Genomic DNA, 15724 nt, shown 5'->3' with positions numbered 1-15724 from the left:
CAGGGAAAATAACAATGAATTAATAAAGTATTATTTCGATTAAATTTTTAAAATCTTAGAGGTGCTTGATAGTTTATTCATTAAGAAGGTCAAGGCAATTTCATGGAAGATGAAGTCTAATGCAATTAACTCATTTATGAAGCAAAATAAAAACTAATTCTGTTTCTTAGGCTTTAATCAAGAATAGCCCAAAAACCTATTTAACTTCCATTATATGCAACCCAAGCATCGTAAAATTACAACACGTCCCAGCAAAATCACCATCCCACTGCACACAAACGTTACATAGAATTAAACCATCAAACATTATGCAACACACTTACTGTTTTCATGTTTAAGAAAATGAAATGAAAATTAGCTACTTATAAGATACACATCAACAAGGATGATTTACAGAATATGCACGCGTCCCAGCAAAATCACCATCCCACTGCACACAAACGTTACATAGAATTAAACCCTCAAATATTATGCAACACACTTACAGTTTTCAAGTTTAGGAAAATGAAATGAAAATTAGCTACTTATAAGATACACAACAACAAAGATGATTTACAGAATATGTTAACACTGCACTCGTGCAAACAGCTAACCTCCACGCTAAAGCCTCAACAAAAAGTAATGAAAAAGGTTTTCAGCCATGCACTTGCTTGTTTTCAATGCACCGCACGTTTACTTACAATTATGGTACAGTTTTCCTTCTCTCACTGTCCTCCACGGACGCTTCGTTCCGTTGGCGAGCCAGGAACAAAGGGTGCAAAACCCCGACCGCCAAAAACGGGGCGCATGAAGGCGTCATCAAACTTGCGCCAGTAGTAGTGAACCGTGTGTGTAGGGGTCGTCAGAAGAGCACGCAAGCTGCCAGGACGGGGAACAGTAGGGCCAACAAGGTCAGCGTAAGAGTCCTGCTGGCCCTCCTCAAGGAGTGGCTGCGACAGAGATTTTGGAGTACTGGGATCTGATAGTATATGGTTTGTCGTGTGTTTTGGATGAGGCAGAAGTAATCTTATCAGAGGTTTAGTCATCAAACCGAACACCTAACATGACCAAAATGCAGGATAACTATCATTACCAAAAAGCTTGAAAATTTTGTGTACAGAAGATATTGTACAGAAGATCTGAAGTGCAGTTGCAAGCCCACACAGTAATCATTAAGTACATCCTCGTGCAGCTCAGTGTAAGTTAAGAGATTAACGAATATAACTGTTGATTCCAGGCAACCAGTTTGATTCTAAGGAATTTATCACAAGTCAAAATATCTTACCACTGTGCTGAAAAGAACAACAGTTATGGTGCTGGTGATCATAATAGCGTTTTCCCGCAATTGAGTGTGCCCTGACCTAGTAAACTGCATCACCACCAATTTTTATTAAATAAAAACATTTAACACAATTCAGCTAATTACTGCAATTTGAAAGATTATAAAATTTCCCAAGAAAAAAACAGAATTTGAGATTCAAAATTTAAATTAACAAAAAACTGAACTTTTGGCATTTTACCTGATTGTAAGCAAGTGCCATAGATACCGCACCTCTCATGAGACCAGCCCACCATATGATAACCTGAAATTGGGAGTATGATTATGCAAATTAATATATTTATAAAGATGAAGAAATTGATAACATCACGTGAAGAGAAAACATACTTGCTGCTTTATGCTAATTTTCTCTGTAGGAGATTTCTTGGCTAAGTTAGTTAAAAAGGATAAGGGAAAAACAAAAGCTGCTCTTCCAGCCATAATCAAACCCATCAGCATCGCACTCGCTGCAACCGATGTTCCAGGGCTGCAAAAAATGAAATTTGAGCCCATGTAAACAAATAATAGATGATTTCTGTATCAAGGCAGTCATATACAGAAATACTGTGGAAGATTTTCAATTCATTGGAGTTCTCAAGTGTTCTGTCACTGCACCTGCCCTTTACGAATCTCCACTTCTCAATGTCCAGGGCATCCATACCAACATATAAGAAGATAAAAATTTCAGCAACAAATGATAAGGTTGCAAAAGTGTGCCTGTATTGATTACAACATGTAAGCGATAAACAATACACATACCAATTCAATTAGTGTTTTAGTCAAAAAGTATACAACCGTGGCATTCAGACAGCCTAACATCATTTAATGGAAAAGACTTACTTGGTAGTAACTCTTGAACTCTCAGTCACATTGTGCCAGGTATAATGGGACATCACAATCCCACAGAAAAATACTGTGAGAATGCCACTTAAATAGAACAACTGCAGGACATGATAGCAAACATCAATATTGTCATGTTATAGAGAAACCAAAGAAGAGCTCTTCAGGAAATTTCAGATGTAGTTAAGGAGAATCTTACTTCGGCCAGCATATATGAAAGGTATGCCATGAGCACCATGATAGCAACCTCACGATCTGTCGAGTGCCTGGACCATATCAGATACATAAATAGACTTATATTATCAACTACTAGTCTATAGTACATAACAACTCTCAAAAGAATTGAGTAAAATATTTGGTATCACCCAAAAAAAAAAAAAATTCCTTGGTATTATTATAATAAAGTATTGCTTATTCACAAGAAAAAGAAACGATATCAGTTTAACTCTAAAATTTGAGGAAATTAGCGAATTACAAAAGTTTGAAAACTACTCATTAAGGCCAACAAAAACCTAATAAAGATGACCATATACCTGCCAAAATACAGCTTTTTAATAACATAAGCACTAAGCAGTCCGCCCTGTGAGAAAAACCACGAGGTTACACACCTGGAGCACTGAAGGCATTATTCACACATATTCAAACAAAAGAGAGAGGGACTTACAATCACCCCCAGCAAAGTGCTAGTGAAAAATAGATAAAGGAAGTTTCCAATAAACTGAAATGCTGATCTGGTATTTATATGAGTGAGGTCAAAGCTCTGGATTGCATTGAAAAGAACCACAGATGTAGCATCATTAACAACACCCTCCCCAAATACCAGACTGTAGAGCAAAGGTGTGTCATCCTGATTAAGCACCTGCAAATTAAACAAACAAGCCAATATTGTACATCTTTTGTAAGTTAGTTATTGGAAGTTTAAAATGCTACCGCAACTTTGACGAGGGACTTACCTGCAACGTGCAAACGGAATCTGTCGCAGCAAATATTGCACCAATTGCTGAAAATAAAAGATCAAATCACTAAGACGCCTCATAGGATTTAAAGTAATCCCAAAAAGAGAGAAAGATAAAGATAATACCTAGATAATCTCCTATATCCAGAGTACCAATATCCAATTTCTTAAAGAACTGAATAACACCTGTGTCCAGCAACAATTACAGTGAGCACCAATCAATCATGTGCTTTTGGACCTATAATCCAACTCAAATGAGGTGTTACTGACACCAAGAGAAATTTAAACATCATAAAAATTTTAATCCAGGGTTTCTCTTCTCATGAACAAACATGCGAACAAGGAAGGTTGAACCTATGAGAAATCTGAATGCCTTTAGTACATATATTCTAATCAGAATTGTTTAGAAGCGTACATTATTGAGTTAGTCAGACAGAGAAGAAGTTTTGAAGGATGTACCTAGTGATATGATGGTACAGCTTACTAATGTCCCAATTGCACCAAACAGCATGATAGTAATGAAGTTACGGAAAAATTGCTTCTTTTTCACCTGAAATCTGGCACAACAGAAAAGACATGACAATCATAGATTAGAATTAAATCATGAAAATGAACCAAAAACAATCATTCAAAATTCAAACAGTCATCAATAACAGAATAAACTCACCCTGCATTAAATATAATGGGGGGCAACACATATATAAAGAACAGATCTTCACTGAACACAAACAGATGTGAGCTTTTTCCCCCAGTTGTCAGCAAAATAATCACACCTGCACAAACTCCCTGCCACCAAACCCACATCATTAATGCACAAAATCAAGAATAGAAAAATATAATAAAATAAAAACTGAAAAATCCTCAATATGACCTCAAAACCTCCACTTGTTTAATCTTAATGCTATATACTACACTCAATCATAAGCAGCCATAAACCCATATTAATTGATATTCTAAATCAAATATGTTAGCCAACCCATTAATCTTAGTAATTACTAAAAATTTGGGGTCTCAAAATCATCCACTCGCGTGTTAGATTCAGCTAAAATAGCTAGCTTTTCTCTTTTCTTTTTTTCACTTATTAAAAAAAGAAAGAAACTTAAAATTACAACAAAATGTATACATGCGCACGTTGCCATCAACTCAAATTAAGTAAAATATCAATCAAATATATGAACCACCAATCTATTTTGGACATAATCATTAGTGTCTCAAAACCTCCACTGGTTTAAGCCTGCTGCAAGCACTCAGCATAAGCATCTACTTCTAGCTTGCCACTGACCTACATCAATGCATGTACTATTCGATCTTAATTCACTCCCTATTGAAATCAACAAGACTTGATCAAAATGACATCAATTTTGTCACTTTCTTCATTGTATAAAAATTAACCAGAAAAAAACACATAAAGCTTAGAGAACTAACAATCAGTAGAGCTGTAATGGACTCGTTCATCCACCGGCTTTCTTCAAGAAGGTGACCAATCACAATAGAAGCACAAAGAAGCGCCACAAAAATGTTTATGGAAACCACCGAGTTGTGATCAGACGTGTTCACCATTTGCAATTTCCTTACAACAGAACTTATTGCTTGATCCATTTTTTGCAACCACAGCTTTTATCAATCAATTGCTCAATACAGATTAATTTTACTTCTTCTTCACAACTCTAAAACTCTGATTTTCTCCAAACAAGCCAGTCAGTTCACAAACCTGCATCAAAACAAACAAACAAACAAGTAATTAAATAAAAATTACTCCTTTCTAATCAATACATACAGTAATTACATAATTTGGTACATTTAACTTTAAAACGAAGCTTCCAAGCAGTAAAAACAAAACAAAACGAATATAAAAACAAAAATGAATCCTTTTTTCTTTGTTGGGAAAAAAATATAAAATTGAAAAGAAAATTGACGAATAAATATGTAAAAGTTATTTCTGGTAACTTGAAGAAAAATTCCTTTTAATTAAATTCAGCTAAAATATTCCGATATAATTGTGAAATTCAATCAATTAAAAGTTTTCGCGACTACAAAAAAAAGTTCGAAAGATCGAAATTGAGAAGAGAATATGCGAATAAAACATTAAAAGAAGTTGCGTTTGGTTGCCGAGAAAATTATTCCTTCGACTTTTTCTTATCGAATTTCTCGTAAAGCTGAAAATTACTTACCGTAACGCTTCTCATTTGCCGAAAAAAAAAATCCAAATGATTGAAACCCAGAAACAGAGAGTCAGCGGGAGAGAGAAAGAGCAGAAATTATGATAAAATAAATTCAGCTCTCGACGCTTTAATTTTTAATAACACTAGAACATAATAAAACAAACAAAAAAAATTTTAAAAGGGGATAATTTTTTTATTTTTTTATTTTTCATCTTTTAAGTTTGGTAATTTGGTATAAAGGTGAAAATTCTGGAAAGAAAGAGAAATTGAAAGAAGAGGCGTGTGTTGCGGGGCAACGGGGCAAGGGTTGATAATGAGGATGATGAATCACCGTTGGATTTGATTACTAGAGTGTAGATGGACGGATGGGGGTGATCCAGGGCGGCTTGTCTTAGCGTGGGATTGGATGTACGGTTACGTGGACAGAACTAGTTCAAACAGCGATTTTCTATTTGGCGGCAGTTTAAAGATGGCGGTGTATAAAATATCAAAACTGTATATATATATATATATAAACAATAATAATATGCGCACAAAAAATTATATAAAAATAGTACTATAATTATTTTTTAAAAATTGACGTAAGATAAAAAATTCACTATAACACAATTTTTTTTTGTCCTTTACGATTTTTATACTAAATTTTTTTCTATTTTCGTCCATAAATTTCAAATAAAAACGACATAACTATTTTAAAAATAACTTTTTTCTGGGTTATGATAAAAATTCTCAAGATAAATGTAAAAGGCTTTTTTTTTTTTTCAACTCTAACAAAATTAGCTATGAATATATTATTTATAGTATCACACTCCAAAATTTGATGTTGAGTGGTCGTCACGGATCCACCAATAAATGAATTTCTCTTTCTTACTAATTTAGGAACAATTTATTTTTAAAAAATACGAATATTTAGAATGGAATATCCGAATTTCCGAAGCGCTTTGCCAATTTTTTTAATATTACAAAAATAATATCTTGTCAATATTTCAATTAATCAATCTTGATCCATACATAGTCCCAAATTTAAAATTCTTATAATATTCCAAGATATTTTTATTGATCAATAATTCAATCTTGACCCGAACGTAGTCCCAAATTTGAAAACAGTCTTAATAATTAAATTGAAAGTCGATTTGGCATAAAATTAGTGTTATAAGATTGATGTGTTCTAGGTGGACAGATCATCAGGTTCACGTGCTGCCACGTCGTGAGTGCAATATTGGTTTAAGTTCACATGAGATAAAGTGATTACAGTTAGGGCACGAGCCATGAAATCCACTTTAGCAAAAAGGCATTTTCCAGAACAACGCAATGCACAATCGGATGCGGTGATTACGTTGTGACGAGCTCGTGATTATCCCTAAAAGAAGATTTTGCGAAATCAAAATCTTCAAAATTTTGCATTTTTGTTTTATGATCAAATAATACGTCAAAAATTATATGCTTTTCCTGTTATAAATAGAGGTTCCACACTGTCTGGCCACCGTCACATTAGAAAATCAATAAAATCTGATTATTTAACGATACCTAAGTCATGTTATATAATAACTATAATTATATATGAGTAATGTTAAAAATTTCAATAAGTGAATCACAATTTAAGTCTCAGCTTATATGATATTCATATAGTAGATGGTAAAATATTAATTTTTATTTGTTATAAAATTTAATATTTAGCAGATGAATGATTCAATGCATAGCAATTAGAACTCGAGTTAAGGCTTGATGATTAGAATGCCAATAGTTGAGTCCTAACTTCAGCTCCAATTGTTTTTTTATTTATTAATTTATTAGTTGGTGAATTTCATAATTGATAAAATTATTATTATACTATTTATTTAAAAAAGCCACATTTAACTGTAACTCATATTCGGACCTAATTGTTGGGATCTCTAATGTTACTCTAAAATATATTGTAGTTACAACTTATAAATAAATGTCACGCATTTAAAGTTAAATGAGGAGTGGGGCTATTGACACCCCTCTAAATATCTGTTAAAATCTCTTAAATTATTTTACAATTTTAATCTTTACAAAATTACATAATTGGACAATTCTAGTTATACTCCCACTCAAAAGTCAAATTTATTTTTTTCATTTTAGAAAGTAAAATGGTTTGCTTTTTTTTTTCTCTAATTTTCGGGTTAAAAATTTACCACTGATGACTACAATGGAGAGAATGAAAATCTATTATTTTTTTCTTTTAAATAAAAGAGACTTTAGTTGTTGAAATGAGGTTTAATAATAAAAATTAGAGAATGGAGTTTACGCAATAAATTTTACTTGCAGGTATTTTGTCAATGATGGAGATGTTAAAAGAATTTTATAATTTTTTAAATATTTTAATGGGGTTAATTAAGAAAAGGGGCATTAAGAGATATTTATAAGGGTGTCAATAATCCCACTCTTAAATGAGTTCTTTCCGAATATAAATATTCATTTATTTACTCATAAATAATAAATCAATTATATTACATCAATAACAAATATTAAATTTAATTTTAATTATTAAAATTTATTTATGTAAAAATCTTAATTTTTGAATCCGGACTTCACTCTCAAATTTATTTATCCCTCATTTTATTAGATGATGAATATAAACTTACTTCACTCACATTGATGATTACATATTTACGGCTTAAGCTTTTTTATTTTTATACGGACAAGCACATAATTAAATCGTATTTTTTGACTTCTAATAAAGCATTGTTTTTTTTTTCTTTTTATTTGTTTTTTTTTTATAAATAAATGTTGTGGATTTAAAGTTAATGAATTCTATCCCGAATTTAATCATTCATCTATTTTCTCATATATTTGACTTCTAATAAGGCTTGTTTGTATTAGATATTAATTGGCAATTATTAGCAAATGATCGGCAAGCTAACTAACTGAGGTTTCCACCTCCATCATTATTGTATTATATTTATGAAAATATAATAAATAATATATCATATTAACTTATGCTTTTCATTTTTTTTAAATAATATCCTCTCGTGATTGACTTGCGGTATTTAAATGGTGTCGGTTAATCTTGCTTGATAGAGTTGCTAAGTTGTTAAAATGATGGTTTACGCAATTGACACGTGTTTTTAAAAATCTTTTTTGCTTTTTTGAGTTGAGTTTGCATAAGTGGATGATACCGTACTCTACTCAATCTAATCGTTAATCAGTTTAGATGCAGGGCCGGCTTTATAGTCTTTGGGGTACTAGGCGAAATTTTTTTATGAGGCCTTTATTTGTTTTACAATTTCAATATTTAAAGAAATAAAAAAAAAAGCTCAAAATTTATTTCATTTGTAATTCTTGAATTTTAAAAATGAAACCTAAAAAAAAGTTAAGAAGACATTTTTTATTCCATTAAAACTATTACAAAATAAACAATCAAATAAATACAAATAATATTATTTTCAAATAGGATATTTAGAATGATAGAATATAAAAAGTTGAGATGATAAATTAATGATCAGATAATAGAAATGGACTTTGTATTTCTATAAATTGATTTTTTTTAAATGAACCAATGAATATAATATTTTTCTTTTTAGAGAAGTGAGCAAGAAATTTTTTTATTTACTGATTTTTGAGATTACAAAGTTTTTAATGGAAATTAAAAGAAATACTAAAAGTCAAATATTCTAACATTAAATAATTAATTTTTTGAGGAAATTAAAAAGATAATTAATTTAATTTTTTTTTGAAAGACTAATAATGAATGAATTAATGATTAAATAATATTATTAGTTATATCTATTTAACATTAATGTTATCAAATATAGATTTTTCATAAAAAAATAATTCTTAACTATAGGATAATTAATAATTAGAAAGATATTAATAAGCTTTTTGATTTCCTAAAATACGTAATTTAAAAAAAATGAGAATTATCAAAAAAAAATTAAAAATATAGCCTTCACAAAATATGGGGCCTTAGGCGACCGCCTTGTTCGCCTATACCTAAAGCCACCATGTTTAGATGGGCCACAAATTATTTCTTATTAACCTTTTCTTTTTGGGAAATTATATTTTTCTTAATAACTTTAATTAGATGGACCACATATTACATTTTCGTGATTGACATAGATTCCATTACCATATCGCACGTGTTTAAAACATTTAACTGACCAATGGAAAGAAAACAAAGGAGAGAACGACAGATGCCCTATAAATTTCGATAAATTTATTTTTTTAATTTTTTTTTGAGGAAATTTTATGGCTGTATATAGTGGTGAGGCCTTTTTTTAAAAAAATTTAAATACATTAATAAACAGTGCAGTTTAACAATATTAAATTTTTTATATATGTATATACAAGTATGTATGTGTGTGTGTATTGTTTTTCAAAGTGTGAATGGTATTAACATTCAGTAGCTGTAGTGTAAGAGAAATAATATTGATGTGTTTGGTAAAAATTAGTAACTGTAGCTTAGGAGTTAATTTGATTTTTAAAAAAATTATAAAATCTTTATTATTTTTGATAAAATTATTAGTTAAAAGTTATATTTACTATACACTATTAGTTTTTATTTCATAATTATATTTTTTTCATATTAGTTGTAACTTAAAAAAATATAATATCTCAATACGAAATATGACCTTAATTTATTTTTTAAAAATGCTGAGAAGACCTCTTTTTAATATTGATTGAATAAGGTGATCCTAGCGAAATTTAAAAATTTAATAATATTTTGTTTTAACTTAATTAAGGTTTTCAATTCGAAACTTGAGAATGCAAGTACGTTAAAACTTATTGGGAGATCTTTACCGCCCTAGTGGTCATACCCAACTTAAATCTGGATTAGTTAAGATCCAATGCGGTCTTAAGATATCAAAGGGTTTAATATACTAAAAAAAAAAATTTACTAATATTTTTGTATATATATACGAATCCTTTTGTCTATGTTTCTGACATACCTTTATGATCGCTTTGTTCATCTGGCCTTTACACCACATATATAGTTATAGTATTGTTTGTTGCCTAATAATTGATTTTCGGGAAAAAGAAAAAATAAAATATTGTCACTATTAATATATTGATTTTTATGAACTTAAAATATATATAAATTTTTGTGGCAAATAGTTGGGCCATCTACTAACATCGTGAGTCATTATTGATGTTGATGTTTGGGTTTCCCTGTTTTTTTTTTGTGAGAGTGATTGTTCAATTTCTTTAGAAACATACTTTTGGACTAGATTTCAATAGTGATACCTCGAGGGCCACAAATTTTAATTATGAAATCGGCAGGTCTTGACAGCGCTTTCTGATTCTGCTATCAACAAATTTCTAAGTTTGTGTTGTAATTCAAAAGAAAAAGAAAAAAAAAACTAATTCCGATTCCTGTCATGGGGAAGAAGAAAAAGACTAATTCAAACTAATAACAAATTAATCAGCATGCCCAATCAAAAAAGTCAGTTACTTGACCACCACACAATGCCTATTCGTGAAAGGATCAACACAAGATGATTTCTTTCCTTATACTGTAAATAAAAAAGGAAGGCATCATTTGCTGTCTCCATCTTGCTATATAAACACACAACATGTACATTCAGAATCAATAAAAACAAGAAACAATACTCAAAATTTTCAACATGCACGATAGCAAGGAATCCTTTGCATTAATCTTTCTACTTCTCATAGCGGGCACCGCATTGCTGCCGGCAGCTAAAGGGAAAATATGCATTGAAGATTTTGGGACGCCTTGTAGTGAAGGTAGTTGCGAGAGAACATGCGAATCAAAACATGCAAATGGATTAGGGGATTGTGATGTTGATGAGAGCTGCAAATGCTTCTACGACTGTGAAGCCAATCCCCCTAGAAAATTATGCAAGGAAGATCTGGGTTTGTACCCTCGTGGCTGCACTGCTCAACAATGTCAAAATGATTGTGCAAATAAATTCCCTGGATCTAAAGACAATGTCCATGGATACTGCTACGGCCCTGACATTTATCCTGATCAATCCTGTCGTTGCGCCTATTTTTGTTAACACAATGATTAATTAATTTTGATATCTTTTTCTTCCAATAAATAAATATAAATAAATAAAAGAAGATTATGAGATCAAAGCTAGCAAGCAAGATGGTTTACTCTAAAATAAATTGCTTCTATGTGTTGCTTGTTTGTAACCCATTTATGGTGTAATTAATAAATGTATATTGATGATGATGATTTAAGGATCTAAACATTGTTATAATTGCTATCCCAACTAAGTAAATATAATATTATTAATTAAAGAAATACGGGATAGCATATACTTAATATCAACGACGCCTTTAGGAATTTGGTCCGTTTCATTAATGCTATCCCAACTAATTAAAGAAATACAGGATAGCATATACTTAATATCAACGACGCCCTCAGGAATTTGGTCCGTTTCAAGTAGCTTTATTAGGGATATGAATTACTTGACGACCACGAAAAGACTAATCGAGAGAGGATCAGCACAAAATAATTGGCTTTCCAAACCCACGTATGATTTCTTTTCTTATGAAGTAAATATAAAAGGAAGGTATCATTCTGTTTCTCTCTCGATATAACAATGAACAATATTCAATATATTGTACTTTGAATTACACACGAACATGTACTTTGAGAATCAATAAGAACAAGGTCTTATTTCTCAACATGTACAATAACAAGGTCTCCCCTGCTTTATTCTTTCTTGTTCTCATAGCAGGAACCACATTGCTGCCAGTAACTAAAGGGAAAATATGTATTGAAGATTTTGGGCCAAATTGCAGTGGAGGTGATTGCGAGACGAAGTGCGAATCAAAGCACAAAAATGGATTGGGGGACTGTGACGTTGGTGAGAGCTGTAAATGCTACTATGATTGTGAAGCCAAACCACCAAGAAAATTATGCAAGTCTGATCTGGGTTTGTACCCTCGTGGCTGCGCTGCTCAACAATGTCAAAAAGATTGTGAAAATGAATTCCATGGATATTCTAAAGAAGATGTCCATGGATATTGCTACGGCCATGACATTTATCCAGATCAATCTTGTCGTTGCGCCTATTTTTGTCCTTCTTTTAAGCACAATGGTTAATTATTTTGACCTGTTTTTCTTCAATTATATGTTATGATTTTGAGTAATTAATAAAGAGATGATCAAGATTAAGGATACTCAAAAATTGCTTCTTTGTTTGCTAGTTGTTTTTTTTTTCTTTTTTTACAATATTTTTTCAATTCATTTGTTGAATAAAAATTTAGTATGCCTTCATGGAGTATCAATTTATCAAAGATTATTTTTAATTATTCAAAGTGTATTGATGATGATGTAACTATCTAAACACCGGTAGTTTAAAAGATTTTTATGAGAGAATGATGATTATGGACTTAACAAGTTGACTAATTCTTAAAAAGAGAAGGAAAATTCTGAGGAAGGGAGAAATTAAATGGTGTATGTTGAGGTTTAATCTTATAACCTTTGAATGAGGCAATAAGCAAGGGAACGATTGTGGAAAGCGGAGCCTTAGTGATCAATTTTTAAATTTTCTCATGAAAAAAAAATGTAATTGAGAGGGTAAAATGTGGATGCACAAAAATGGACTTTTAAAATTCTGAATTTAAACCTATTGCTGAAGCGAGCTAATTTAATAATCTTTTACCACGTGTACAGTTATAAGAATGTGCAATTATAATTTAGTTAGCTCTTATGTGCTTTTTTTATGCAATAATTACTAATTATAGTTTCAACATTAAATTCAAATCCATCTAGTTTTCTTAAAATCCAGTAATTCCTCATCGAATAAATCAAAGAATAGTGAATAATTAGATATATGCTATTCTAACGTAAATACATGTACAATGAGAGAACATAAACAAAATTAGATGAATATGGAATTATAGTTGTAAAAGCCTGTTAAACGTTACGTTACAAATCTGCCTAAACCAAAAGATCAATGGCAAAGGAAAGAGGAAACCGAATTAAAGAAATATGCAATGTATGTCTCCCAATTGATTAGTTGTAACCTAAACTGAAAAGCACTGTTGAAATACTAATGGATAAATTTATAACATATTTATAATAAAATTTAGAATTAGCTTTTAGCATGTTTGTCATTACTGATTTAAAGAGTAATCTTACACTTTACAATCACAAGCAGTGTCTCGTCATCCGAAGTGAGATGGTCGACATATCTATTAAATGATTAAAAAGAAAAATAAATAATTTTAATGGTCAAGAAATTGATCCTCAACGAGTGAGTGCCACCTTATGCTTGGATGAAAATATGGGGATATTACTTGAAAAATATAGTATATAACTGAGTAATTCTAATGGAAAATATAAAAAGGAAATAAAGGTGACGGAATTTTAACGCACGCATATGTTCTATGTTTTTTCATGTTGGCTGGGTATTTGGAATGTAATCTGCAATAGAGTCACCATATCTTTTGGATGAATTTTGAATTGCAACTAGCAAATTAAGCCGTGTTAATATAGCAATCAATCTATCTAATCAAAATAATCCGCTAGGAAAAGAAGGAAACTAGGTACATCAAAGGAATGCAGCCTGTCCATGCTTTCAATGTTATTTGTTCAAATTGGTTTTGAATTTGAATGTAATCTGAAGAAACATCACCAAATCTTTATTTGATGGGAAAAAAAAAATTGAACGCAATTGGAATACTATTTGATCGTTTTTGTTAAGAATAGATTTGCTCATAATTGATATTTGTAGTGTCTACACCTATAAATTGAGCCCCCTGTGTCCTAAACTTCACTGCATAAAGCACATTTTACAATCACATTAAAATTCATAGTTAATTTTATCTCTCAAGACAATGGAGAAATCTTTGCTAAAGTTAACTTTCTTGGTGGCCCTAATTGTTACTGCTTCATGTAAGAATCTCTGATTTGCTTACGTTTCTTTGTGATTTAGGTGTGTTAAATCAACACCATATTGCTTTTAGTTTCCAAATCCGTGAAGCTAACATTACATATGTAAACAAAAAATGATAAAGAGACTAAAAAGCTTACAAAATGCTGAGTATATACTCAACCGGGCAATGCTTAAACCCGATCGAGTTGCACATTATTTTTGTCACTACTTTATCTTTAGTTTTTTTTTTTTTTTTAATGTGAATATTGATGCTCGTATGTTTATGTAATGTATGTACAGGTTTAGGACATGGAACAGAAGCAAGGGAAATAACGAATGAGGCCAAGACAGATAGTGTTCAATGCTCAATTGACGCTGATTGTAAAGTGGTATGCCCAGAATGCCATTGCAAGTGCAAGGCCCACGTCTGTGATTGTACTTGAAAGTTGACAAATTTACTTGGAACAATAGTTTGTTTTCTCAGGAGCTTAGCTCTGAGGAAATTAATGAAACAAATTGTTCTTATGTACCGTCCATGTTCCAAGATAATAATAAAAAAGTGAGGAAATATTATTCTATACTTGTTCAACTTTTAAATAACCTTGTAAAGAACTCCTGGGTTCGGATAGTAACTAAGCGTTTTTAAATCGTAAACCTTGTCCTCCATGTTTGCTAAAAGAATTAAAAAACAATGGTGAATCGTAAATCATGTAATGTATCAATTAGTTGAAAATAATTTGGTGTGGATGTCCCTGCACTGTAAAAACTATAAATGTGGTCTTATAAACAAGACGTCTCCACAGTATATGTATACATGGACTATTGAAAAGTTAAAATTGGTATAGTCGGGGTAGAAACAACTGAGGTGGCATATAACATGTGATCGTAATATTCATAATGGTGAAACTACTTGGTACAATTACCGGATCAATAATGTAATAAATGCACACCATTATTTAATATAATCACGGCATCAACAGTGTAATAAATTTATACCGTTATTTAGTATAATTACGGTATCAATAATGTAATAAATGTATACCTTTAGATTTTGATCAAATATTGTGTTTGGGTTGGATTTTTCTAGTAATGTCTCGAAATATAGTCGATCATAATCTACTCATAACTTATTAATGTTGAGCTGACCTCATAAGTACAACCTAAAGCCTATGTTGGCGACCTGGTTTAAGAATACAACATCATATGTCTGATTTGAAAGTGAAGTAATCCGACCTCGAAATATATTTGTCTGACCTGAGAATTAGCTTGATATGGCAAAATTGCTAGTTAAGAGAACGTGACCTAATTTCTAGGGAAGTTGTGTGCCACGATCTATTTAAACCATCTCCAACTGACAACCACTTGCAACTGTTGAGGAAAGCGGGCTGAAGTTAAGGAAGTAACCGTCCACGACCAAGAGCCTACTTAAACTAAAGAGCTCATCAGGTGAAGGGGTTAGCAAAATGAACCAAATCTTCTACAAGTTTAAACCTTCTCTACAAGATTTTCTGCCCATTGACCGGAAAATTACTTGACTTTAACTCAATCACAATCCTTCATTATCATTTTTCTCCCTTTATACATAATTTCTGACTTAAGCATCGGAGGGTCTATGCCGGAACCCCACCGACGTATCCTAACCGTGTTTTCTGGT

The 15724-nt window shown here is 31.4% G+C and overlaps 1 protein-coding gene across 3 annotated transcripts; it reads right to left on the bottom strand.

Annotated features, from left to right (window-relative positions):
* Positions 1-184: 184 nt before the first annotated feature.
* On the bottom strand, positions 185-5498 carry LOC102626468 (sodium/hydrogen exchanger 2). 3 transcript variants are annotated; one of them, XM_052441388.1, is made up of 16 exons: positions 5264-5498; positions 4518-4803; positions 3760-3878; positions 3552-3649; positions 3219-3278; positions 3091-3137; positions 2802-2996; positions 2671-2717; positions 2337-2403; positions 2138-2238; positions 1913-2014; positions 1646-1784; positions 1500-1562; positions 1265-1348; positions 681-1037; positions 185-268 (listed from the first exon to the last, which is right to left on the bottom strand). In XM_052441388.1, exons 2-15 carry the CDS (start codon positions 4689-4691, stop codon positions 705-707), a joined length of 1629 nt encoding a protein of 542 aa, XP_052297348.1. In that variant the 5' UTR covers positions 4692-4803; positions 5264-5498; the 3' UTR covers positions 185-268; positions 681-704. The 3 variants fall into 3 exon arrangements, with proteins under 3 accessions (XP_052297348.1, XP_052297347.1, XP_006471798.2); XM_052441387.1 differs by lacking the exon at positions 185-268 and adding an exon at positions 270-430 and having other exon boundaries at positions 5264-5497; XM_006471735.3 differs by lacking the exon at positions 185-268 and having other exon boundaries at positions 432-1037; positions 5264-5496.
* Positions 5499-15724: the final 10226 nt, after the last annotated feature.

This window comes from Citrus sinensis, chromosome 5 (assembly GCF_022201045.2).
Source record: "Citrus sinensis cultivar Valencia sweet orange chromosome 5, DVS_A1.0, whole genome shotgun sequence".
Lineage (NCBI taxonomy): Eukaryota > Viridiplantae > Streptophyta > Magnoliopsida > Sapindales > Rutaceae > Citrus > Citrus sinensis.
This window is presented reverse-complemented; position numbering and strand designations above follow the sequence as displayed.